Genomic DNA, 27,656 nt, shown 5'->3' on the forward strand with positions numbered 1-27,656 from the left:
AGAAATTAAAAGTAAATATCATTTATAAAAGTGTTTTTAAACGAAATCGAAATAACAATGTCTAAATTTAAAAAAAAGTGCGATGATTGTCTATCATATCACGAGACGTTTACATTACTAACAATAATTGATCGCAAATTACATACATCAGCAGATAATGGCTTGAAAAACTTATATGAAGCGATAATAAAGGCATAAAAACTAAGACCATATCACTTATCACGATCGCGCCAAGACACAATCTCATAAGCAATTAACAATTGAAATGTGTTACATGTAGCGCCATCTAGTGTCGAATAGCATACATTTGTGAATTAATATCACAGTATTGTTTTGTAGGTACGAGTTGTAACGTAATCTTTTAGTCTTATTTTACAATTATCAGTTCTAGATTGATTACTTTTAAGATTTTTTGAAGTTTTATTCATAAATCACGAATTTTATTTTATTAACATCACATTTTTTGCGAAGAATAGGGAAAAACAAAAATAATATATTTATTGACGTAGCTATTTATTTTTAATACCATTAATGATCAACCAGCATTGTGATTAATTAATTTATGTATACAAAAGGCTTTTTACACTTTATAAAATTGTCCGGATATATAAAATGACATCTTGCGTCGAAAAGTTTTACTAATAGAATAAATATAGCGCCATCTATTGTAATATTATTAAACACGTCTCGCTACAATAAGTAGCACAATGTTAAAACTAGATGGCGCAAGTAGTAATTTCAATAGCGCCATCTATTATTAAATTCACACATTAAGAAAATAAAGATGTGAGCACACTTAGATAAATTAAATTATTATAAAACAATTTTTGATAAAACTATTAAAATGATTATATTAAATTCATTCCTGTCTATAATTAGTTTTTTTCATTAGAAGGATTTTTTGAATGTGTACATATATATCTAAATATATATGTAAATTAAACAAATAGATTTTTTTTAAGAAATGTTATTTTGGTATACATACGTATATGCATCTCGCTCACACACAAAAGCTTTCTGTTCCAAAATAGAATATAAGCTGTAAATAATTGATTGGAGCTATATGCTGTCGTAGTGCTTAATAGACTTGATATTATGTCGACATTTTGTTTTAGTATTTTTTAATAACTCTTTTTAATTTAATAAATCTGTTCTATTAATGTGATCGTGTTACTTTTATAAATAAATTACTAATTATTTGTCGTTATCATAACAATCAACATATACATTCGAACGGCCATCTTACAGACTTATATTAAACTAGCTTTACCCGCCCTATAATATTTTTTACTCACTAAAATATTTTTATAATTTTAATTTTTTAATTAATTTTTCATCATTAAGAATGTAAAAATAATAAAGGAACAAATCAACAAACATATGAGTTATAACCAAATTCTTAAAAATTATTTCATTTAATATTTGTCATCTATTTCATCTTCTTCAATGATTATTTTGATAGGGTTGCAGTGTCCATGACACCCATAAACTTATTTTCAAATTCACGTCTTCTTTTTATTGAATCCGAAAGCAGGTATGATTCATGAGAATGTTTTCGTTTGTGTAATCTCGATGTAAAGTTGATTTAACCTTATTATTTAAATTTCTATAGTCTGTAAAAGTTTCCATCACACCAACACGTCCTCTTTTATCCTATATTATATATTTACAAGCTTGACCACACTTGGGAACGTACGTCAAAACATCCTCACCATATTAGTGCATATGTCTTAGACTTCAAGTGTACGAAGATGGAAATATTACACTTTATCCTATATCAGCAGCTACTTTATCATTCGATATTGTACCTCGTTAATCAATGTACTATTCGGTTCGGTTCGTTTTGATTGGTTGTATCGAATGTAATTTAATCCTTCGTTCTCGACCTTAGCGTACATATCGACAATGAATTGTTGTAACAGTTGACGACACTTCAGAATATGATTAGATTGATTATTTCTAAACATTATACGATATGCATAAAAATCCATGGAACTAACTCGATGACACAGAGCGTGTCGTGATATTAGTTTGATACAGTCTAAGATGATATCAGGATGAAAAGGAATTGGGTAATCACAGAATTCGTCATACGATTATGTGTTTCAGCGACACTTTGCATGATTTTGTCTCGCTTAATGATAACAATATCTCGTTTTGTAAATTCTATACCAACAACTACAGCTGTGACTTCAGGAGTCATGGGAGCATTAAAGCGCCTTTGATGCTCACTCGATTGCGTTCTATCTGCTTCAATAATGACTTTGAAATTATCTGTTGTTTCATCGTCTATAGCAATATTAAAATATCTAAATTAAGCGATGACTTCTCTATGATTTGTAGTATTGAAGATCGTCGATCAATCTCTTTTACTTTTTTGCAATTTGCAGAAACTGGGGATTTTCTTCAGATACTGGAAGAAACGAACCAATCTGATGATATACTTGTCCTTCACTTTAAAAGTAGACGCGAAATTATTGTATTGTACAATATTTGTTGCTCCAAATGATGTCACTTGAAAACATGAACTGTATTTTACAATATGCAGAAGGAAATATTTCGACTTCTTTGTAGTTCCACGGCGTTGGTAAAAGAGGTTCTGGTGGTTCAAACAGTTGTGACAAATAAACTTTGCCAGTGGAGCAGCATATACCAGCACTTTTATTAAACTTGACTATATGGGCATACTATATTCTATGAACCAATGATCACATCGGGATGCATCTTGTTATTAGAACCTTTAACGTAATTGAAGTTTTATTTATTTAGATTATTTGTTCTAGTTTTTGACTTAGTCTGTTTTAATCGTTGGTCATCCAGTCGTTGGACTCACTCATCAGGTTTTTCTAATGAAAAATTGATGAAAATTCTCTTGTTCGAAGATCTGAAACTTGATCATTACGTAACTGTTTCGGCAGCTCTCAAAGAAGAAATTCGGATTCTATTTGCTTCTAAACGTATTTTTTTGGTTTGTTGTTTTAGTAGCTCTTTTGGTTCTATGACGCTGCACATTTGTATGTATATTGTCGATGTTCCGATATTTTGTTTCTTCGGTGGCATTTTATATAATGTATGTTGTGTATGAAGTAATGTATTGTAATGTATGAAGATTATAGCTCCAGCACAATCAAGTTGTTGTTTTGGTTATTTGTCTTACGTATGCATTTTAAACTAAAGATTGTTTGTTTTTGAAGTTATCAGTAATATATATAACATGAATTTGTATTTTTTAAATGTTAAAAAAGAGTAACAACTGAGTTTCTTGCCTGTTCTTCTCGGTAGAATCTATTTTCCGAACTGGTGGTAGCTTCACTCAATTGTTAATTGACAATTCAAAAGTGCTTGTAAAAGCCCATTAGAATAAAGTTTATTTTGATTTTGATACTTACCAATTATGATCATTGTTCACTTTCTTATAATCAAAATAGCTAATGACTTTTTCTCTTACATGTAATTTATAACTATCTTATTTTAAAATGAAAATTATAATTGTTATGGTTATTTTATGTTTATTGACATATGACGGAAATTCAGTTAGTTGTTTTCCTTTTTGAATAGATTTTATTTTTTTATTTCATATTTTTTTATCGGTTGATCAAATAAAAATACTTGTACGTACTCATTTTCATGACAATCGGTTGAACGATGTAAAAGTATTTTTATCGCAGCGCCACCTGGTGGCGAGTTACATCAATGGGTATAGCATAATCACTTCCTATTTCAAAAAGCACATATGCGGAACAATTTTCATATTGATCGGCTAAATAGTTTCTGAGTCTATAGATGGCAGACATACAAACACATCCATTTTTTAATATATATATATATATATATATATATATATATATATATATATATATATATAGCCTATCATTTGCGCAATCACGTGTTCTTACCGTATACCATTTTTTGTAAAGATCGGTTCAGCCGTTCTCGAGTTATAGCGGGACATACAGAAAGACAGACAGAGAGATAGACAAAAATTTTAAAAATGGTAAAACTGATATCAGTCGGTCATAAAATGAATTCTTATGACGAAATTCGAAAAAAAAAAAATGGAGTGTAAAGACAGACTAGAGATTTATATAGTAGTATAGATATAGATATACATAGATATAGAAGTATAGATGTAAAGCCCAGCAGTGGGAAATTACAGGCTGTTACTTTATTATTAGGTAACGAGATGTTATCTCTCACCGTTCAAACCGGAACACAACAACTAAGTTTTGCTAAGGCAAACATGCCGGTAGATTTTATTTCCACACAAAACACACCTTTATTTAATTCCACACAAAATTATAGTTAAAAAATTCAACAAAATATATAAAATACATAACAAAATAACAATGTGATTTAATTATTGAGCATTTCGTGCTATTGTATTGTTTTGTGGACCCTCTACTGGTAAAAGCCTCCTCCGAGGAATTCCATCTTTCTCTATCCCTGGCAGCACCATCCATTCCTGGAACAGCTAAAATATAATAATAAACAAATAAGTAACAATAAAACATACTCATTTTATTTTATACTTTATTGTACACCAAAAAGAACTCTTAGGAATAAGACAAAAATGAAATAAAATTAAAATTAAGTAGGTACTAAATAATAAAATTAAATACAAATGTTTTATGTGTTTTACAACGAGCGTACATATACTAGATGTAAGTAACTCCTCATTGCATCAGCTATCTGCCAGTAAAACTCCTGTCAAAATCGGTCCAGCCGTTCCAGAGATAAGCTGGAAAAAACAGACAATAATAGACAATAATATTTGACTACTTTTTAAGATTCATTTTATATTATTCATTAGAAGTTAAGGAACCCAGTAAAAGTTGATTTTTTTATTTCTATCTTGCCGAAAAATATCATATTAAAAATTTCATATTCAAATAGCGCGCGAAAACGATACTTGGACAATATGGCGCTGCAATGAGTTCGGTGATGTCACTTGCCTGTATTTTAATCTGTATTTTGATACAAGTGACTTCATCATAAGCCCGGCCAATCGGGAGAGTTGACAAACGTTTGAAAAAATGCATTTTTATTGATGGATTTTTAAATAAATTAAATTTTATTTTCAACTTTCTTTAGTAAATAACCATTTTTAAACTCATAATATACACTGATTACAATAATTCACAATTTATTTTTCGCATTATCAAATAGCCTATTGTAAAAAATGTAAGAAGAGTTTATTTTAGTATTACAAACAGACGCTCCAATTGTATTATATATATATATATATATATATTACAATTGCTACCTTAATATATATATAGATAATAATCTTGTATTGAGTGATATACCTCATTTATATTAAAAGTAGTTACAATGTTTTTTTTTAAATAATCTTTTTTAATTTTCGATATAAAATGAGGTGCTGATTAATTAAAGCTTATCAGCATATAAACAGCATGTAAGTGTTGTTTAAATGTTATAGTGAAAACAAGACAAGTGTTTATGTTATCGTATTCTCGATAATGGCTGATACTTGGAAGAAATACGTTCATATATTCAATCTAAATATATTATTAGTAGAGTCGAGATGACCCAGTGGTTAGAACGCGTGCATCTTAACCGATGATTGCGGGTTTCAAACCCAAGCAAGCACCGCTGTTTGATGTGCTTAATTTGTCTTTATAATTCATCTCGTGCTCAGCGGTGAAGGAAAACATCGTGACGAAACCTGCATGTGACAATTTCATAGAAATTCTGCCACATGTGCATTCCACCAACACGCATTGGAACAGCGTGGTGGAATATGTTCCAAACCTTCTCCTCAAAGGGAGAGGAGGCCTTTAGCCCAGCTGTGGGATTTACAGGCTGTTGTTGTTGTTGTTGTTGTTGTTGATATTATTGGTAACTCGACGTATATCCGTTAAGAGGTGATAGGGCTGACTATTTGCAATAATTTTAACCCCCGTATGCATAATCCAAAAATGAACCATTTAGAGTTATCACGTTTTTAGCTCTTTTAAATATTTTTCAAAAATGCAACTTCAAAAATTTATTTAGATAAGATATCAATAAAAATCTATGTTTTTCTTCTGATTTATATAAACGAATAAACACTGGATATTTTTGAATATTTAAACAATCATTATCAGCCCAAATTTAAAAATGGGAGGCGGAAAACGATATTATTTAATTTTTTATCCTCAAAAATGCCTTAAAAACTCAAAAAGTCATTATAAAACTTGGCCTGCAGCTTATTTTAAAAACATAACCGTTTTCTTAGGTTTCCAAAAATGTCTAAAAAGAAGGAAATTATTTCTAATCAATCGAAATAAAATGACCAGAAAGGACGCCGGTGGAAAGTCGTAATCATGAACATGAACGAATTCGTACTAAAGGTCGCTCTTGTTGTTCTTGCTTTGTTGGTTGAAAATAACAACCAATGAAAAAAAACTTACTTAATTTCTTAACTGACTTACTTAATACAAAATTCAAAATAAAATTTAGAAACAGAAACAGTTCAATAGCTAATTTATAAATAAGACATTTTGTAATATAGCCTAGAGACGGAAAACGATATTATTTCAATATTTTTAAAATTTTGTTTCCTCAAAAATGCCTTAAAAACGAAAAAAATCAGAATGGAACTTGTTCTGCAGATTATTTTAAAAACATAACCATTTTCTTAGCTTTCCAAAAATGTATAAACACTAGGAATTTATTTCAAAGCAGCCGAAATAAAATGACCAGAAAGGAAGCTGGTAGAAATTCGTATTAGAACGTGAACGAATTTATACTCTTTCAAATTAAAAATAAAATCCAATGAAAAAATCTTACTTACTCACTTAACTTACTTACTTAATACAAATTTAAAATAAAATTTAAATACATAAACAGTTCAATAGCTAAGTTATAATAAGCGAGTCCTCTCTAAAAAAAATTTAACTCTCTACAACATAGCACAGTACACACAGCATGTTCTACAGTGCATCATGCAGGATTCTTTCCTTATCATTATCCCTGAAAGAAGAGTTATTTTTTGAATATTCGTATTTTAATAATTAAGTAATCTTATTCGCAGTTATTTGCAAGTATCCCCTATATAAATGTATGTAGGGGATAGTTTAATTTCAGTAAAGTTCATAAACTAGTTTTATTTCAATGTGTTATAATCGCGAAAATTTAAGACAACATTAGGGGATAAAATACTCCAACAAAGAACATAGGCTACTTTTACGCCTAAAACATGATCATCAACACTCTATAACGAGGAGACGACTACTACTGGATAATAAGACGTTTCCATAATGTAATAAAACGTTATTGTAAATAACTGTTTTCCTTTACATTGCTTTTATTGTTAGATATCATTTGTTTATCTATTTGTTCAATTGTGCTATTGTTTCGTGAGGTCAGCACATGGTCATGAGGTCGTAAACATAACAATTACTTATTAGATTATTATATAATACCTACTAACGACCCGCCCCGGTTCACACGTGTGCAATGCCGATACTAAATATACTACTGATTTTTTATAAACAAAAACCTTCCTCTCAAATCAATCTATCTGTTAAAAAAACCACATCAAAATCCGTTACGTAATTTGAAAGATCTAAGCATACATAGGGACAGACAGCGGTAAGCGACTTAGCTATATATAATACTATGTTTTTTTTTACATATTTATATGGAATAGGCGTTTTTCTTCCATCTCACCTGATGGAAAGTGTAGATGAAGACGAAGGTGGTGCACGCCCATCTAAAAGAAACCTGTTCGCTCTACTCTTAAAGGCTACGGAGTTCAATTTATCAGGAAAAATAGACGCAGGCAGGTCGTTCCAAATCTCAGCGACTCTTACCAAAAACGAGCTGACAAATCGTTTAGTTTGACTTTTGGGTATGTCAACAATGAATGGATGAAACTTTTGTCTGCGCCTAGTAGTCCGATAAAGGAATGGAGATGGTTCTATCAGTTCGAAAAGGGCCTTCGAGCACTCTCCAAAGCGCATCCTATAAAAAACCGATAAGCTGGCCACTCGGCGACGATGCTCAAGGGTGTGCAGTCTGCTATTTGAGAGCTTTTCGTCGTTAATTAACCTACGGGCTCTTCTATATTTGGCTGCACCGTCCAAGAGATGACTGCAGTACTCCATGCATGATCGAACTTGTGCAGTGTAAAGATTAAGCAGCTGTTCAGAGCTGAAGTACCGCCGAACTTATGAAAAGATTGAAATTTTCTTGGATGCCGCTTGTGCCATAGACTCGCTTTGTTGGCCAAAGTTGAGGTTAGAGGTGATGGTAATACCTAAAAGCCCTAGATGATCTGTGATCGGTAAGTATACGCCTTCGAAGGTGGGTGTTAAATCACGTACATATGTAATTATAATAATTAATCATCAAGATAGCCTACACGCCCAATCCCGAATAAACTTCTTTTTCCTTTTCTTTTAGTGTATACAACTTTAATATCATAAAACATTGTATGTATCTCTGGCCCGTCTTAACTCAGGCTGTAGGCTGTGCCTAAAACCCAGACACCGCATTATAGTTACTGGTGATTGTCAAGTCTTTTCTGGAGATGGAATATCATCAGAATTCAGAACACAGGTTCACAGGTTGCTTTGACAATAGGGAACATGCAAATATTATATTTATGGAATTTTTGGTATTAAAATATTGAAGAAGGGCCACTACAAGGTTTATATTTGACATAATGTTGGTTTTTCAGTGACGTCACTCCTGTTATAACTACTTATTTGAGGTTATAGTTGTAAAAAAGTGAATATTGAAACGAAAATTAATTGCTTATTTCGAATAAAAATGGAAGTTGGGTTTGTCAAAGCTGACTCCAGATTCCTCTTTTCAGCTTGAAACCACTTTTTTCTCAGTTTTGTCAGAAGGTCCGCTCAAAAACCATTTATTTGAAAACCTTGTTGAATAAGATGAACACATTGACACAAAACAAATCATCGTTGCTCCTGCAAAAGTCGCTAGGTATTTATTTTCTTCATATTTTCCGACTGCTGTGCCGTTTTAATCTTATTATAGGTAGTATTTTTCTTATAATAGGGTCATAAACTAGCGAAAATAGTCTTACGTTATTCATGAATATTCCCTGTCTATAGCTGACTAACAGATAGACGGGGATTGTGTGATATACTTATAGTACGACACAACTTAGATGTAGCATCGGCAAAATTCGTAAAACCGATCACATCCGAATTAAGTACGCTATCACAAATTATCAATATTTATTTCTCATGTGAATATGATCTTTACACAAAAGTAATAACTTGTAATATCATATGACTTAATATATTCGTCAATTTGACGCGTCGACATGACTGAACTGACGCGAAAATCTATAGCGACGAATAGCGTCGAACGCGCGATAGGACGCTGTTTCTATTGGTTGTGTGAATCGGCAGTTATCGGTTTCATTGCATTTTCCGATGCTACATCTAAGTTGTGTCGTACTATACAATAATATTTATAGATCAAATTATCTGTCAAATTAAGCCAATTTAGAGGTTTAAAACTACATATAGTAGTTTATAACTAGCTGTGTTTTAGTTATTTATAACTAGCTGTGTCCGCGACCTTGTACGTGTTTGAATTTAATAAAATAAATTGTAGCCTAAGTTACTCCCTGTTTTGTCAGTTATCTGTCAGTAAAAGTCCCGTCAAAATCGGTCCAGCCGTTCCAGAGGTTAGCCGGAACAAACAGATAGATAGGCCGTGTATAGATAGATACATATGCATTGAGTAAAACAGGGCTATTTTAATATTACAAACAGACACTCCAATTTTATTATATGTATAGATTGACGACCTCCGTGGTCGAGTAGTGTGTACACCGGTTTTCATGGGCTCCATTCCCGGCTAAGTCAATGTAGAAAAAGTTAATTAGTTGTCTATGTTGTCTCGGGTCTGGGTATTTGTGGTTCGTTACTTCTGATGTTCCATAACACAAGTGCTTTAGCTACTTACCTTGGGATCAGAGTAATGTAGTTTTTCTGTATTTTATTTCAATTTAAAGTCTCAAAATTAAACAATCGTTAAAATAACTGCTCGTAGCACCCATGCTCACTTGAGTTGTGGCCTGATGCTATTTGATCTTATTTAGTCTATAGATATTGATCAATAAACGGGCTATATCTGATAACATTATTCTGGCCTCAATAAAGATAGATATTCTACCGCCAAACAACAGTACGCAGTATTGTTGTATTCCAGTTTGAAGGGTGAGTGAGCCAGTGTAACTACAGGCACAAGGGACATAGCATCTTAGTTCCCAAGGTTGGTGGCACATTGACGATGTAAGGAATAGTTAATATTTCTTACAGCGTCATTGTCTATGGGTGATGGTGACCACTTTCCATCAGGTGGCCCATATGCTCGTCCAACCTATACCATAAAAAAAAATCCTACGTTGAATTGAAAGATCCCTCAAATAATGCCAATAAGTTACAGTAAAGTAATTTTGAACTCCATAATAGCTAGCGCAAAGTTATAATATAAACTAGAGGCCCGCCCCGGCTTCGCACGGGTGTACATAATTCCTGGCGACTTGATTATTTTCGTTGCTTATAATTGTCTTTCTATTTCAACTTATTCACACAAAAACGTTAATAAATTATATACCTAAACATTCCCCATGAATCATTCTGTCTCTTAGTGAAAACCGCATGAAAATCCGTTCAGTAATTATGGAGTTTATCGCGAACATACAGACAGTGATAATTGTTATGAAATTATTATTATTAAGATCCGAACTGGTAGGTTTACATTTTCTATATTTATATATAATTAATATTCAAGAAAGCTCGTAAAAATTTACATTAATCAAATACATTTTGATTTGATTTTGTGTGACAAGCGCCAAAAATAAATCACCTTTCACTCGGATTTAATTGAGTTTCATTAAACATATTATTAAAACGAACTAAAATATCAAAAACAAATATAAAATGTTTATATATTTAACTTATCAACAAGTAAGAATTGATAATACGGAATTAATTAAATGAAATAGGGTAATAAAATGTGCTCAGGGGAATTTATTTTTTAACACTGGTATCACTGTCTCACTCAGTAATCAGACACTACGCGCAGTCGACGTGCCAACCATGTCTAAGGTTAGTCTATTTTAAACTCTACGTAGACAAATTCATATCAAGATCTTAACTATTTACAAACATATAATCATTAATAATTAAATGCATATCGTAATATTGTTATATTTCAATTTATTTATAGGTTATTTTTATTATTAGCGACATGATAGCTAAGTATATCTTTATGTCAAAACATAGTTGATATAACACGACCCGGCTGTAATCTGTTCGAACATCAACGGATATTATACACTTTAGAAAATTGTTAAATAGTTAAACTGTTTATATAAAGATTTTTTGCGATAATTTTAATTTAGATTAAATTTAAAAATTGTAATGTAAAATTCCGCAGACATTTTTAAATTTGCCGTTTCGTAAATTCAAAAAGTTTATAAAAAATACATTGGTAAAAAAGGCATATTATTCGATACAAGATTTTGTAGATGATAAAAAGCCGTGGAATTAATACCTGTTGACTTCCAGTCAATATACATTACATACGTATATAATTGTATTTAACTAATATGATTGTATTTTTTAAATGTTGAAAAAGAGTAACTACTGAGTTTCTGGCGGGTACTTCTCGGTAGAATCTACTTTCCGAACCGGTGGTATCACTTAATTGTTAAATGACGATTAAAAAGTGCTTGAATAAAGTTTATTTTGCTTTTAATTTTGATAATTATTAATGAGGATACCTTTGTAACTACAAAAAACTAAACATATTTACATATAACTTTAACAGAAGATGCGTGTTTCGAAGAAGGTTTTAGTATATAATTATGTAAGTGAGGCTATAAGCTGTACCCAGTAACTTTTAATCAATTTGATACGCGGTTTGAAACCAGGGTGTGAGATTTGCGGCTTTAAAGCATCAAATCGTTGTTTAAAAGTAGAAAATATTGTTTATTAATTTGGTGTTATATATACATATTAAACAATTGACGGTAGGTTCGAAAATCAATATCAATTGGACAAATAATTATCATTACATAGTATAAAACAAAGTCGCTTACCGCTGTCTGTCCCTATGTATCCTTAGATCTTTAAAACTACGCAACAGATTTTGATTAAGTTTTTTAAAATAAATAGAGTGATTCGAGAGGAAGGTTTTTGTATATAATACATGGACAATAAAGTAAAGAAACAAGAAAATTTCTGTCGTCTATTTAGTAGTTGTATTTAGAAGTGCAACCGTGCGAATCCGAGCCGGGTCGCTAATTTATTATAATATATATAAAACATTCATAGTTTAGACAGTTAACGACAAAACACTATAAGTCGAAGTTTAAAATCTAATATTACTCAATATAATATATGTATATATATGACGACCTCGATGGTCGAGTGGTGTGTACACCAGTTTTCATGGGTACGCCTCTCTGAGGTCCCGGGTTCGATTCCCGGCCGAATCAATGTAGATTACCATTAGTTTTCTATGTTGTCTTGGGTCTGGGTGTATGTGGTACCGTCGTTACTTCTGATTTCCATAACACAAGTGCTTCAGCTACTTACATTGGGATCAGAGTAATGTATGTGATGTTGTCTCATATTTATTATTTATTTATATTTATATTATATGGGTGGATATATTTATGAAATATAGGTAAGATACCTATATAAATTCCTTCCTTATCTATGTCAAACGCATTTGTGTGTGTAAGATCATTTTTATTAGTGTAATGTATTGTTTTGTAAAAAATTTAGCTTTTAGTACGGTTTTCCGCATAAATATAACCGTGCCAAATTCCATGCGGTCGTAAATTTGCCTAAAAGTGTTTGCATAGCGTATTAATATATATGACACTGTAAGATTACAAAAATCGTTAGACCTCTCTCTCGTCAGATTGTAATCTAACGAAATATTGTGAACAGTGAAATATGATTGCAATTTATGCATTATTTTACGCTATATAGTAATCTATCGAAGTTAAACTGTTAGATTACAATCTGTCCCGCGTCAAATTTTCAACTGCCGAAAGCTCTTCTTGATTCTGAAGTCTGACGAGATAGATTGTAATCTAACGAATTTTGTAATCTTACAGTGACATATACATGCTAGATGCTCTCCTGACTTCTTCTGGATAAATTTAGAATTGTATTTAATTTTCGATTATAGCCTACTAGGTCTAATCTAACCCACACAAATAAACAAAAAACTCACACACATACAAATGTTTTATGTATACACAAATTATTCATACGTATGTGACTAGGGTTATATGTCGTGCATTGTGTGACGTCATCATGTTAGCGGCTGAATAAATCAATATATGTACGAAATATATAACAAAAATAAGTATATAAGGTGAAACTATTAGTTAGCTTAAATATATATGATTATATATCTTGGTTTATTGCAAATTAAAATTTAATAATAATAATATCACAAATAATAGTATTTTGTCCGTCTCTCAGAATGGATGTAGGGGTGGATCACGAGGCACTAAGGAGCTACTCCTCATTGATATGACCATTAGCCAACAGGTTCGTCGTTCTCGAAAGAGTCTGTCGACATGCTGGATAGATTACAAGAAGGCCTATGATTCCGTGCCGCATACATGGCTCTTGAGGGTGCTGGAGTTGTATAAATTAGATACAACTCTATGCAGTTTCTTGAGATCATGTATGGGACAATGGCGGACAGTCCTTCGCTATCCAGGATGTCGAACGATTCATAGTAATGACGAACCGATAAGGATTGAGCGGGGAATATTCCAGGGCGATAGTTTGAGTCCATTGTGGTTTTGTTTAGCCTTGAACCCTCTAAGTACTCTGTTGGAGAGCTCAAGGCTGGGCTATCGTTTGCGGAGAGGAGGTAAAGTAATATCCCACCTACTTTACATGGATGACCTTAAGCTCTTTGCACCTTCAGATTCACAACTGGTAGAGTTACTAAAGGTAACAGAAACTTTTAGTAATTCTATTAGAATGGAATTTGGAGTTGACAAATGCGCGGTTATGCATGTAAAGCGAGGAGAGATTGTGGAATCTGACGGATTACAACTTTCAGATTCCATAAACTTTAAGTCACTGTCCGCAAACGAATCATACAAATACTTGGGTATGTCGGAAGCGTTAGGCATCAATGTGACCGACATGAAACAATCATTGCAGGAGCGTTTCTTTGGTCGCCTGAAAAAGGTACTCAAAAGTCTTTTATCAGGTGGCAATAAGGTTCGCGCCTTCAATGGTTGGGTCATGCCGGTCTTGATGTACTCTTTCGGCATACTCAAGTGGACTCAAAAAGAACTAGACGCATTGGATAGAAGAGTCCGTGTCCTGCTGACTACATATCGAATGCATCATCCTCGGTCTTCGGTGATGAGATTGTACATCCCACGGAGATGTGGTGGCCGTGGCTTTTTAAATGCCAAGACCCTACATAACCGTGAGGTGTACAAACTCAGGGAGTATTTTCTCCACACTGACTTGGATATGCACCGAGATGTAGTTACAATAGACAAGGGACTAACTCCGCTCTCCTTAGGCAAAGAGAACTGGCGCAAACCTGTAGTACTAAGTACTGAGAACCGCAAGGAAGTATGGAAGAGCAAGGAGTTACACGGACGCTTCTATCGGGCCCTTCATGGACCCGATGTGGATTTTATGGCGTCCGTATCTTGGCTACGGTTCGGCAACCTATTTGGTGAAACCGAAGGTTTTGTCTGTGCGATTATGGACGAAGTTATCGTGACGAACAACTACCGGAAGTATATTGTGAGGGATGGCACGGTGGACATATGTCGGGCGTGTCACACTCCGGGCGAATCCCTTAGACATATTATTTCCGGTTGTTCTCGTCTTGCTAACGGAGAGTATTTGCACAGACATAATCAAGTGGCCAAGATTATCCATCAACAACTTGCACTTCGATACGGTCTTGTGGTATCAGAGGTACCATACTACAGGTATGTGCCCGACCCAGTTCTCGAGAATGGTCATATCACGCTGTACTGGGACCGATCTATAATCACTGACAGGACTGTTGTCGCCAACAAGCCTGATATAGTGGTGATAGACCGGTCAGAGCGCCGCACGATAATTGTTGACATCACCATCCCTCATGACGAGAATCTCGTGAAGGCTGAGAAAGATAAACAAATAAAATATCTTGACTTAGCTCACGAGGTTGTCGACATGTGGGATGTGGATACAGCAGTTATTGTGCCGATAGTTGTTTCAGCGAATGGCCTAATGGCCAAGAGCCTCGACCAACACCTTAAGAGGCTCTCGTTAGGTAGCTGGGTCAAGGGCCTGATGCAGAAGGCAGTACTCCTCGGCACGGCGCGTATTGTGAGGAAGTTCCTCTCGCTGGAGCCCTGACCACCGGTGGCTTGGACCCTGTTCCCGCCACTGGTTGGCCTCTGTATTTTATATTTTTAAATATATTTTATGTTCGTATTTATATTTAAAAATGTAATTATATATGAATGAAAACAAATAAAAAAAATATCACATACATTATTCTGATCCCAATGTAAGCTAAAGCACTTGTGTTATGGAAAATAAAGAAAAAATGTTGTGGAAAGTAACGACGGCACCATAAACACCTAGACCCAAGACAACATAAAAGAACCAATGATAATCTACACCAACTCGGCCGGGAATCGAACCCGAGACCTCGGAGTGGTGTAAGCCTGAAAACCGGTGTACACACTACTCGACCACGGAGGTCGTCAAATTAAAATTATGCAAACATTATTTTAGGAAATCAAAGATGATGCATTATTTGATTATTTATTCTTTACCTTCAGCCTATTTCATTCGAGAACGGGTGTCCCACAAGGATCAATTTTGGGTTGTCTTTTATTTTTGGTATACATTGATGACATTTAAGTATTCTTTCCATGTTAAAGGTGTTTGAGATATTGTATTGTTACTTAGTGATTCATTACTGTAAAACAAACTAATTATGACGATGTAAACAAAGCTTTATCACTAATACAGAGTTTATATACAAGAAATAATATAATTATTTTATTTGTGTTATCTAGTTGATAACTGATATTAGTATATACTATAGACTTAAAACTTTAAAGTTAATAATAAATTTAATTGTGTTGTCTTAAATTTTCGCAATTACACATTGAAATAAAACTAGTTTTAACGGATTTAAGTCGCGTATATTAATTATTTTTATCATGCCGACGTTTCGAGCACTTTACACTAAAAAATAATTAATATACGCGACTTAAATCCGTTAAAACTAGTTTTAAATTTAATTGTATTAAAGAACTAATGTTAGAGAAAGAGCACATACTGAGTTTCTTATCGGTTCTTTAGAGTAGAATCGACTGGACCGGTAGTAGCTTAAGATTTAATTAAAAACTGAAATATGGTAATTACGAGCCTATGAATGAAGCTTATTTAGAATTCCAAGAACATACATACAGAACAAATAAACAATATTAAATGGCAATTTCAATGGTAAATTATGAAGCGACCACGATATTATAACCTGTTGACTTCCAAGCAGGATATATTAATTTAAATAGTATTAACTAATATGACTTTGTAAAAAAGAGTAACTACTGAGTTTCTTGCCGGTTATTTTCGGTAGAATCTACTTTCCGAACCGATGGTAGCTTCACTTAATTGTTAAATGACGATTCAAAAGTGCTTGTAAAAGCCCACTTGAATTAAGTTTATTTTGATTTGATTTGATAACAGATACATTTTTTTTTCGCAGTTTCGTACTCAGTGTTAACAGTAATAATACATCATATTATTATTTCTTTTTTTATGGTATAGGTTGGCGGACGAGGATATGGGCCACCTGATCGTAAGTGGTCACCATCGCCCATAGACTATGAAGCTGTAAGAAATATTAACTATTCCTTACATCGTCAACGTGCCACCAACCTTGGGAACTAAGATGTTATGTCCCTTGTGCCTGTAGTTACACTGGCTCACTCACCCTTCAGACCGGCACACAACAAGACTGCGTACTGTAATCCAATATTATCCACTATTATAATCCAATTGTTAGATTTTGTCCTACTTACACCGAGTTACTTTTAAAACACAGTGAAATATTAGACATATTCAATCCCAATATCCCAAAATTTAAGAACATTGTAAGGAATATTATATCTACGATTCAATGATCAACTGTAAATACTTAATAGTTTATTGACAGATATTTCTGAAATTATAATTTTCAGTCCTTGCTCTTTTTCGATATTTGTATTATTTTATGATTATTTGATTTAATTTGTTATCTTAGTCTCGTAATTCAAATGCATGTATTGTTATTAGTTTAATAGTAATAAATATTCAATGTTATTTAGATCATTTAATTATTACTGTTACAAAATTTCAATTTTAATTTAATTTATATGTTTGCTATAACTTATTATTTTTTGATTATTATATAAATTAGTACCAGACTGCATTGATATACAATTGATATGAGCATGCCGTGTACACATGCTTAGGAATGTAATCTAGCTCAAAATTGTGTAATTGCGTAATTTTAATGTATGTTCTGATTGTATTCTATTTGTGTACCTATGAATAAATAAATAAAATATTGCCTGTTTTTTTTCCAGGTCACAATTCCAAAGTTTCAACTCAACAACGGCTTGGAAATTCCAGCGCTGGGCTATGGAACTTGGCTCGGATTAAATGAAAAGGTAAGTACTTTATATTCATTCTCTATTTATAAACGTTATCAAGGTCTTGTAAAGTAGCATGTTATCAGTTAAACTAAAACATTACTCACCTATAATTAGTTCTCGTTATTTTGATTCTTTTTGTACCATGTATCTAACAATAATATAATGAACTGAAAATGTTCTGGCAGCCTTACCCTAGTAGTGAAAAAATTAAAGGCTGCTGTTTTATATTACATTAGTTAAATAAATTAGAATCTGTATAATATTGTATGATTTGACCGTATCTTACGTAGGGCGGCTCGAATTATCGACGATCAAGCTTTCCCGTACAGCTTGATCCTTTGGCTTTGCGTAGAGATGTTGGATCACTCTGCATTTTTTACCGAATTTTTCACGGAAATGTTCCGAGGAATTGTTCGGATTAATCCCGGCTGCTTAATTTCACCTTCGGATATCTCGTCAAAATTCAAAATTTCACCGACAGCTCCTAGATATCCGAAAATCCACAACAGCGCGATGTTTCAGACAATTTCTACCTCTCTGTAGAACCAGCTTTGGCCGATACGACTTGCGATTCTTAAAAAAGGCCCGAAGACCAAAAAGGCCAAAAATATATTTTGAGTTCCGTTGTATAAGTAAAAAGAGTATCTACGTGGCCCGTTCCATACTTCAATGTTCCTGGAAGCCTTCGAGTAAAAATCGTTTGTTGATTTATTTCAGGGAGAATTCATAGTGGAGGATGCACCAAAACTTGTCGATGCTTTGTCCCATGCAATCGATGTCGGCTATCGACACATCGACACAGCACATCTCTACAGAGTGGAACCGGAAGTAGGTAACATCGTGAAGCAGAAAATTCAGGAAGGTGTAGTTAAGAGAGAAGACTTGTTTATCACAACTAAGGTTAGTTTTTTAAACAGACAGATTTATATTAATAATAATAGAAACTTCTTTTATAGAACTCCTTCTTTTATAGAATAGATAAAAGGTTACCTATTTGGAGAGGAAACAGTTACCTCTTCTCGTCCCGAACTCCTGGAAGACTGCTTTGGTGCATCCGATCCCTAAAAAAGGGAACCGCTCAGATCCGTCCAATTATAGGCCTATAGCCATCACCTCCTTGCTCTCCAAGATAATGGAGTCCCTTATTAACTGCCAGCTCCTGCGGTACCTAGAGGAGAATCAGCTGATTAGTGACCGCCAGTACGGTTTCCGTCGGGGTCGCTCAGCCGGTGATCTTCTAGTTTACCTTACTCACAGGTGGGCTGAAGCAGTTGAGAGCAAGGGGGAGGCATTAGCAGCCAGCTTGGACATAGCGAAGGCCTTCGATCGTGTGTGGCACAAAGCGCTTCTTTCGAAGCTTTCTTCCTATGGGCTTCCCGGGAAATTATGAATTGGATTACCAGCTTTTTGACCGATCGGAGCATCAAGGTCGTTGTCGACGGTGCATGCTCTGACTTAAAATTCGTCAATGCTGGTGTTCCACAAGGCTGCGTTCTATCACCCACTCTGTTTCTTCTGCATATCAATGATTTGTTGCAAATCGGGAACATTCATTGCTATGCAGACGACAGTACCGTTGACACCTTATACACCGACCGCGCTAATATTTCTCGGGAAAACGTCGAAGAGAACCGGAACAAACTTGTGTCTGAAATCGAGTCTTCGTTAAACGAAGTCTCGAACTGGGGCCGGCTAAATTTAGTCCATTTCAACCCCAAAAAGACGCAAGTTTGCGCGTTAACCGCTAAAAAAACACCATTTGTTGTATCTCCACGATTTGAGAACATCCCGATAGCCGCTACAGGTAGTATCGGAATACTTGGCGTTGATATTTCGAGCCTCGTTCAGTTCCGCGGTCAATTGGAAGGCAAAGCCAAATTGGCTTCAAAGAAGCTCGGTGTGCTCAGCAAGGCGAGACAGTATTTCACGTCGGCCCATCGCCTAAAACTTTACAAGGCGCAAATTCGGCCTCACATGGAGTACTGCTCTCACCTCTGGGCGGGTGCTCCCCAGTACCAGCTCCTTCCATTTGACCGCATCCAACGTAGAGCGGCTCGAGTTATCGACGATCAAGCCCTTTCCGATCTCCTTGATTCTTTGGCTTTGCGTAGAGATGTTGGATCACTCTGCATCTTCTACCGAATTTTTCACGGGGAATGTTCCGAGGAATTGTTCGGATTAATCCCGGCTGCTGAATTTCACCTTCGGACATCTCGTCAAAATTCTAAGTTTCACCCGCACCATCTTGATGTCCGAAAATCCACAACAGCGCGATTTCTTAGACATTTTCTGCCTCGCACAACCACTCTGTGGAACCAGCTTTCGCCGGCGGTTTTTCCAAACCGCTACGACATGGGAACCTTCAAGAAAAGAGCCTACTCCTTTCTCAAAGGCCGGCAACGCACCTGCAAGCCCCCTGGTGTTGCAGATGTCCATGGGCGGTGGTAGTCACTTTCCATCAGGTGAGCCTCCTGCTCGTTTGCCACCTATTCCATAAAAAAAAAAAGGTAACAAGTGAACTAGTGTAATAGTCAGGGGCCATCTGAAAATCAGTGCTGTGTACAGCTAGCACAGCTTATACTGAGATGAACCTCTTGCTACCTACACTGTGTTCTTTAAATTTAATTATTTTTTTCTGTATAAGCTATGTAATGTATGTGTGTAGCAAAATAAATGTTTTAAATGGTTTTTAATCTTTGAACCGGTGACGTTTAAAATTATAATATTTACTGATGAGCCGAGATTGGCCAGTGGTAGAATGTTAAAGTGCATTTTAACTGATGATTGCGGGTTCAAACCTAGGCAAGCATCTCTGAATATGCATGTGCTTAATTTATGTTTATAATTCATCTCGTGCTAGGTAGTGAAGTAAAATATCGTGAGAGGTTTCCTCACTTTTCCTTGTTCCTCGCGTTTCTAATTTCAACGTAATTCTGTGCTATGTGCATTTACCAACCTGCATTGGAGCAGCGTGGTGTAATAGGCCACCAAACTTTCAAGAGAGAAGAAGCCTTAGCCCAGCATTGGGAAACTTATAGGGTGTTATTATACTGTTACTTATTAAGTTGTAATTCGATTTCAAAGTTTGAACGTTGTGTAAATTATCATGTAATTACTTTTAAATTAGCAGTCTGCAGTCAGAAAACTACAGAACGAATTTTCATGCGGTTTTCACTAATAAGATTAATGAGGAAGGCTTAGATATATAATTTATTTAGGTTTTTGTGTTATTAAATTAAAAAATATAAATAATTAAACATGTTGGAAAAAATAAACCAAAAATATAAATAAAAGGTACAAAATAAAAAAAAACTTATGTCGTATGCGTATTTGATTATTTGGTTATTTATAGATATAGTATTTTTAAAGCTTGCTGGTTCAAATCAAGGCCAGTTAACAATGGCATTTCTATGCCCTTTATTTAGGAAGCATTTGTCTGTTCAGTAAATTGTTACTAAATACCATTGGAGAAGCGTTGTGTAATAAAGTCTAAAGCTCCTGAAAGAGAGAAAAGACTTTAGTCCCACTGAGAGAAATTTACAACTGGTTATTTTATACCTTCACTAGTAATTTGGTTTCTCATGGATGCAATGTGTCTACTTTTAGATTAGACAATTTTGCAAATAAATGAATGATATTCAACGTAACACCTAAATTTTCGATTCGAATTTGGCCAATGGCCAATGCCCGTCCATATAGGAATGAAGCTTAAGTTCCTACAATCCCTCACATTTAACGCAGATAATTGAAAATTATTCGGATAAAATTGAATGTGAGACAGTACCCTAAAAGCAAATCTTTACCTTATCATGTGATAGCTGATCTATCACTTGATAACGTAAAGATTTCACGAGGGAGATTTCACACTTCACGAGGGAGATATGATTTCGTATAGGATTTTTATCCTGTTTACATATTAGTTGGTGTTGTCAATAATGATTGAACTATACGATGTTCTCCTTTTCCACCACCATCTCCTAGGAAGGTTAGTTTAAGGAAGTATAAATTAATTGGTACTTCATCTCATCTGATATGGAAATCGTTATTTAATCTGCTATTTATGCATACGAGATTTAATATTACACAGGAATTACGTTAAAAGTATTTTTTTTCTAGTCCTCCTCCAGTTCTTTCCACTGCTGCCTGTCTGCTGCTGCTCTAATCCAAAAATCTTCTTACATTGCGACCTTTTTTTTTTTATGGTATAGGTTGGCGGACGAGCATATGGGCCACCTGATGGTAAGTGGTCACCATCACCCATAGACAATGACGCTGTGAGAAATATTAACTATTCCTTACATCGTCACTGCGCCACTAACCTTGGGAACTAAGATGTTATGTCCCTTGTGCCTGAAGTTACACTGGCTCACTCACCCTTCAAACCGGAACACAACAATACTGACTACTGTTGTTTGGCGGTAGAATAACTGATGAGTGGGTGGTACCTACCCAGACGGGCTCGCACAAAGCCCTACTACCAAGTAGCTGAACGACTGAAGACCTCTACTCCTAACTCCATCTCTTGGGTACCGAACTGTCACTTGTTAGCTCCATTTTCTATGTTCCAGTCCATCTCCATTGAAGTTGATCAATTCGCGAGAGTATATCCGTTAGTTCAGTTTTACGCCTTATATTTCCACTTCCTTCTTTATCTTTTAATTTTATACCTGGCATGCTCCTTTCCATGCTTTTTTAACGTTATTCCAAATTTTCTTTGCTTACGAGACTTACTAATCTGGAATAAATGAATGTAAAAGACGAAGAGTTTTTATAAGACCTAAAAATTTGGAAGGTGAGAGTTTGGAATATATTCCACCACGCTGTTCCAATGCTGTTTGGTGGAATGCACATGTATTTTTTTTATGAAATGAGACACATGCAGGTTTCCTCACGACGTTTTCCTTCACCGCCGCGCTCGAGATGAATTATCAACACAAATTAAGCACATATATATAGTGGTGCTTGCCTGGGTTTGAACCCGAAATCATCGGTTAAGATGCACGCGTTCTAACCACTCGGCCATCTCAGCTCTAGATAGATAGATACTATTATAAATATAAAAATAATAATAACAAAAGCCTCACATAGTATATTTTTCACAGGTTTGGAACAGCGATCACCGTCCTGAAGATGTCGAGAAATCGGTGAAAGCGTCTTTGAAACGAATGGGTCTGGATTACTTGGACTTGGTGCTAATGCATTGGCCGATATCCGTATCTGTTAGTATATTTATCATTAATGCACACAAACTTACATACATACATACATACATACAAATTATACGCGCATAATGTTATCACACATTAAAACACTACGACATTGTGGCAAAATTGGCACAAAGCAGATAAACCTTCACCTCATTTATGTTCGGTACCTGTTTTAGTGAGATCACAGATTATATATGTGTTTGCGGAATACATCTATATATATACTATAATATATATCTTACAGGGTTGTATTATTGTAGGCTGAATGGTTGACAACTTGGCTGAAACTTAAATCTGTCACGAGAACAATGCAATACTGATGAATACTTTATGTTTATCTACAGAGGGGGGGAGGGTATGATACCCTATGTCCCTTTCTGTGCTGTGTGCAAATTTTGTCACGTGACCGTTAAAACGTAAGAAAAACACATTTTAAATATTAACTAGGATATCCGTTATATAGGGGGGTCTCAGTACTCCGAGAATCCCCCCTAGGTGTTGGAGGCTCGCATAGGCGGGCCGACCGTCAGGGCGTCACGGTAGCATGCGTAAGCGATCCCGTGGCGCCCGCCGAAAGACGGAGAGGGTACCGCTGGTTTTTTAGTGGGTAAACCCGGTGGACCTGGGCGCACTCGGCGTCCAGGAACCGGGGAGTCCCACACACCCGCCCACCTTCCAGCAGGAAGCGCGTAACGCGTTTTTCCAGCGAGAAAAAAAAGGATATTCGTTATATAAAAGTATTTATAACTTTTTCAAAAATAACAGGATACAGACCATAATCATACATCAATAAAAACCATTTAAAGCACTTTAGATCTTTAGACTATTAAACTCTAGAATTCCATTTTTACAGGTGGAAGGTGTTGATGAAAAAATTGACTACGTGGACACGTGGCGTGGGTTCGAATCCGTGCTGAAGCAAGGCTTAGTCAAAGCGATCGGTGTATCAAACTTCAACTTGGAACAATTGACGCGTCTTCTGGCCAACTCTCAAGTCGTTCCTGCGGTCAATCAAGTTGAGGTATAATAAAAATAAGTCGTGTCGAGATGGCCTAGTGGTTAGAACGCGTGCATCTTAACCGATGATTGCGGGTTCAAACCCAGGCAAGCATCGCTGATTCATGTGCTTAATTTGTCTTTATAATTCATCTCGTGCTCAGCGGTGAAGGAAAACATCGTGAGGTTGCATGTGACAAATTTCATAGAAATTCTGCCACATGTGTATTCCACCAACCCGCATTGGAACAGCGTGGTGAAATATGTTCCAAACCTTCTCCTCAAAGGGAGAGGAGGCCTTTAGCCCAGCAGTGGGTGATTATAGACTGTTGTTGTTGTTGTAAAAATAAGTCAAAGTCAAAAATCTTTATTCGCCTTAGACCTGAGAAGAGCCGGCGAAAGAAACTCAGTATTTTTTTTTCATAAATTTAGTTGACTTCGAAATCAAAGACAGCTAGTGAACTAAAAATAATAATATATATCTATGAAACTACTCAACCAATTTCAATGAAACATACACTTTTCTCAATTAAAGTGTACCTTACTTAAATAAAAAATGGTCGTCTCTTCGAGAAATTCGTGGACAGACAAACTGTTACGAATAAGGCAATGCTTGGAAGCATAAAAGAATCATCATGTATTTTGACGACCTCCATGGTCGAGTGGTGTGTATACCGGTTTTCATGGGTACGCCACTCTGAAGTCCTGGGTTCGATTCCCAGCCGAGTCGATGTAGATTACCATTAGTTTTCTATGTTGTCTCGGGTCTGGGTGTTTGTGGCATCGTTACTTCTGATTTCCATAACACAAGTGCTTCAGCTACTTACATTGGGATCAGAGTAATGTATGTGATGTTGTCTCATATTTGTTTGTTTATATTTATATTCATACTCAAATATCAATTATCATTTCAGATAAACCTTAACCTCGGTCAGAATCAACTGGTAGAATACTGCCAGAAGAACAAGATATTGGTGGTAGCCTACACACCATTTGGTAGGATGGTACCAAGCAGATTGGATACCACATGCCCAGCGGTTAGACACGACGACCCTACCATGTTAAACATGGCTAAGAAATATGGCAAAACAGTACAACAAGTCGCTTTGAGATATCTTGTAAGTAACTTAAAATATTTGGATACCCACTCATTAGATATCCTACCGCAAAACAACAGTACTTGATATTACTGTGTTCCGGTTTGAAGGGTGAGTGAGCAGTCTAACAGGCACAAAGGACATAGCATCTTAGTTCCCAAGGTTGGTGGCCCATTGACGATGAAAGGAATAGTTAATGTTTCTTAAAGCGCCTTTGTCTATCCAAAATTATAAGTGTTTATTTGCTATACACCTAGTCCATGCCTTATGTACAAAAACCTTCCTCTTGAATGACACTATCTATTAAAAAATAACCGCATCAAAATCTGTTGTATAATTTCAAGATCTAAGCTAACATAGAGACGGACAACGGTAAAAAACTTTGTTGTATATTATGTAATGATTACAGCACCACCCACCTCATATTCCATGAGCAATTAACCTAACCGTTGATTACCTGCCCTCGCCTCTTTTATTAAGGCTAAATTATGTTGTATTTATTTATTTTCCGTATGTGGTGTACAATCTACATTAATATTATAAATATGAAAGTAATCTGTTTGTCTGTGGCTTTCTCGGTTTATTTTTCGCTCTTTCACGATCAAACCGCTGACCCGAATTTCACAAAATTTAATAAAATATGAAGCAAACTTGAGCTCCAAGAAAGGACATAGGCTACTTTTTTTGCCTGACACCTGACAACACTATAAAACGCGAGCGAATCTGAGCTACTAGTAAAGTGTAAAGAAAGTACATCAAAATTTCATATTTCAGTACCAGCGCGGCATATGCAGCATACCAAAAACCCTCACCAAAACCAGGGTCGTGGAGAACGCTTCGATCTTCGACTTCGAAATCGATGCAGCCGATGTTGCCACGTTACAAAAATTCGACAACAACTATCGCACTGTCCGCCCTGTTTTCTGGCAGAACTTCACTAATTATCCTTTCGATAAAGTTGACGTTGATGTAACCGAAATACCGATCAGCTTGAGGAAGTGGAAGAACGGCGCGAACCTGGATATTGATTAAGTTGGAAGATTTAATTAATACATATTACTACCATCATTCATTTCTACACCACTGGTGAATTGTTTCCTCATCCAGTGAACTCCTACAATCTTCTTCAAATCATACCACTAGGCCGTAGATCGCACCATGTAATTGCCAATCAAAGTTTTTGATTTTGGACTATTTTCAAATTATTACAAATAATCTAACACAGTTATAAATATTACTGGAGATAGGGAACACCATACATTAAAATTAATTAAAAAGCTATTGCAAATTCCCCTCTTTTTTAAATCAACCATAAATAATTAATACTGTAAACAATTACCAGATATATAATTATAAGAAATATATGTATTGTAAATTACCAAAGGTCTGGAAGACCGACAGGCTCTCGACCAATGGTGCGTCAATTCGCTGTCTTTTGTTGTGTATTTGGATTTTGTCTTTGTATTGTTTTAGAGATAATATGTTTATCTATCTATCTAACCAAACTCATATTTATACTTGAGGTAGTCATCCCACACAGCCTTCGTCAACTGGATAAGTTGGAATCCCCCATTTTTCCATGATTGTAGTGCACAGAGGTCTGTAATAACATATATATTATTATTGGACTTATATTATATATGGATATATGTATTACCTGTGTATTTATGTATCTGTCCCCTCGAGTGACACATCGTGGAAAGCGAGGGTATACATATAATAAAATTGGAGTATATGTTTGTAATATTAAAATAGCCCTTTTTTACTCAATGCATATCTATTTGTACACGGTACATGCACCAAAATATCATTTTTTACCATTTTTGTCGGTCTGTCTGTTTGTTCCGGCTAACCTCTGGAATGGCTGGACCGATTTTGACGGGACTTTTACTGGCAGATAACTTATATAATTGGGAGTAACTTAGGCTACAATAATATTATTTTTTTTGTTAAATTCAAACGCGTATAAGGTCGCGGGCACAGCTAGTATGAGATATATGAATTTGACACGGGTGAAGACGGTGTATGTGCACGGATATTTACATATAATATATATATATATTTAATGTAACTTATAATTTGGCTAAGAAGGTGTCCCAATTTTTTTGAGGGAGAAGGGATTATCAAAACACTCCTTGTAACCTGGAGATTAGTATAGTCGTACTGGTACAGCTGCATTGAGAGTTCCATAATTGTCGAGAATTTTGGGCCCCTGGATAATGAACTGTGTATATATGTATATATATGTATATTGTAATATTTTATTAACATTTGAATATTAATAAAAGTGTTTCTATAATTATTTTGTTATTATTTTAATCCCAGTAAGACTTGTTAATATTGTATTTCTAAAAAAATATTTGATATTTTAATTATTTGAACTTACGGCCAACGAATATAATACAATATGACGATCTCCGTGGTCGAGTGGTGTGTACACCGGTTTTCATGGGTACGCCATTCCGAGGTCCCGGGTTCGATTCCCGGCCGAGTCAATGCAGATTATCATTAGTTTTCTACGTTGTCTTGGGTCTGGGTGTTTGTAGTCCGTCGTTACATCTGATTTTCCATATCACAAGTGCTTTAGCTACTTACATTGGTATCAGAGTAATGTATGTGATGTTGTCTCATATATATAATACAATATGCAAAGTACAG

The 27,656-nt window shown here is 35.0% G+C and overlaps 1 protein-coding gene across 1 annotated transcript; it reads left to right on the top strand.

Annotated features, from left to right (window-relative positions):
• Window positions 1-10,994: 10,994 nt before the first annotated feature.
• On the top strand, window positions 10,995-27,195 carry LOC124541049 (aldo-keto reductase AKR2E4-like). The gene is made up of 7 exons (XM_047118853.1): window positions 10,995-11,096; window positions 17,630-17,713; window positions 18,416-18,598; window positions 22,801-22,917; window positions 23,759-23,926; window positions 24,816-25,019; window positions 25,773-27,195. The coding sequence occupies exons 1-7, from the start codon at window positions 11,088-11,090 to the stop codon at window positions 26,028-26,030; spliced, it is 1,023 nt and encodes a 340-aa protein (XP_046974809.1). The 5' UTR covers window positions 10,995-11,087; the 3' UTR covers window positions 26,031-27,195.
• Window positions 27,196-27,656: the final 461 nt, after the last annotated feature.

This window comes from Vanessa cardui, chromosome 27 (assembly GCF_905220365.1).
Source record: "Vanessa cardui chromosome 27, ilVanCard2.1, whole genome shotgun sequence".
Classification (NCBI taxonomy): Eukaryota; Metazoa; Arthropoda; class Insecta; order Lepidoptera; family Nymphalidae; genus Vanessa; species Vanessa cardui.

Bases quoted from the DNA above. Each gene is read 5' to 3' on its own strand.
- LOC124541049 (XM_047118853.1), top strand. The intron at 17,714-18,415 runs GTAAGTACTTTA...GATTTATTTCAG, and splicing joins GGCTCGGATTAAATGAAAAG to GGAGAATTCATAGTGGAGGA. The intron at 25,020-25,772 runs GTAAGTAACTTA...TTCATATTTCAG, and splicing joins AAGTCGCTTTGAGATATCTT to TACCAGCGCGGCATATGCAG.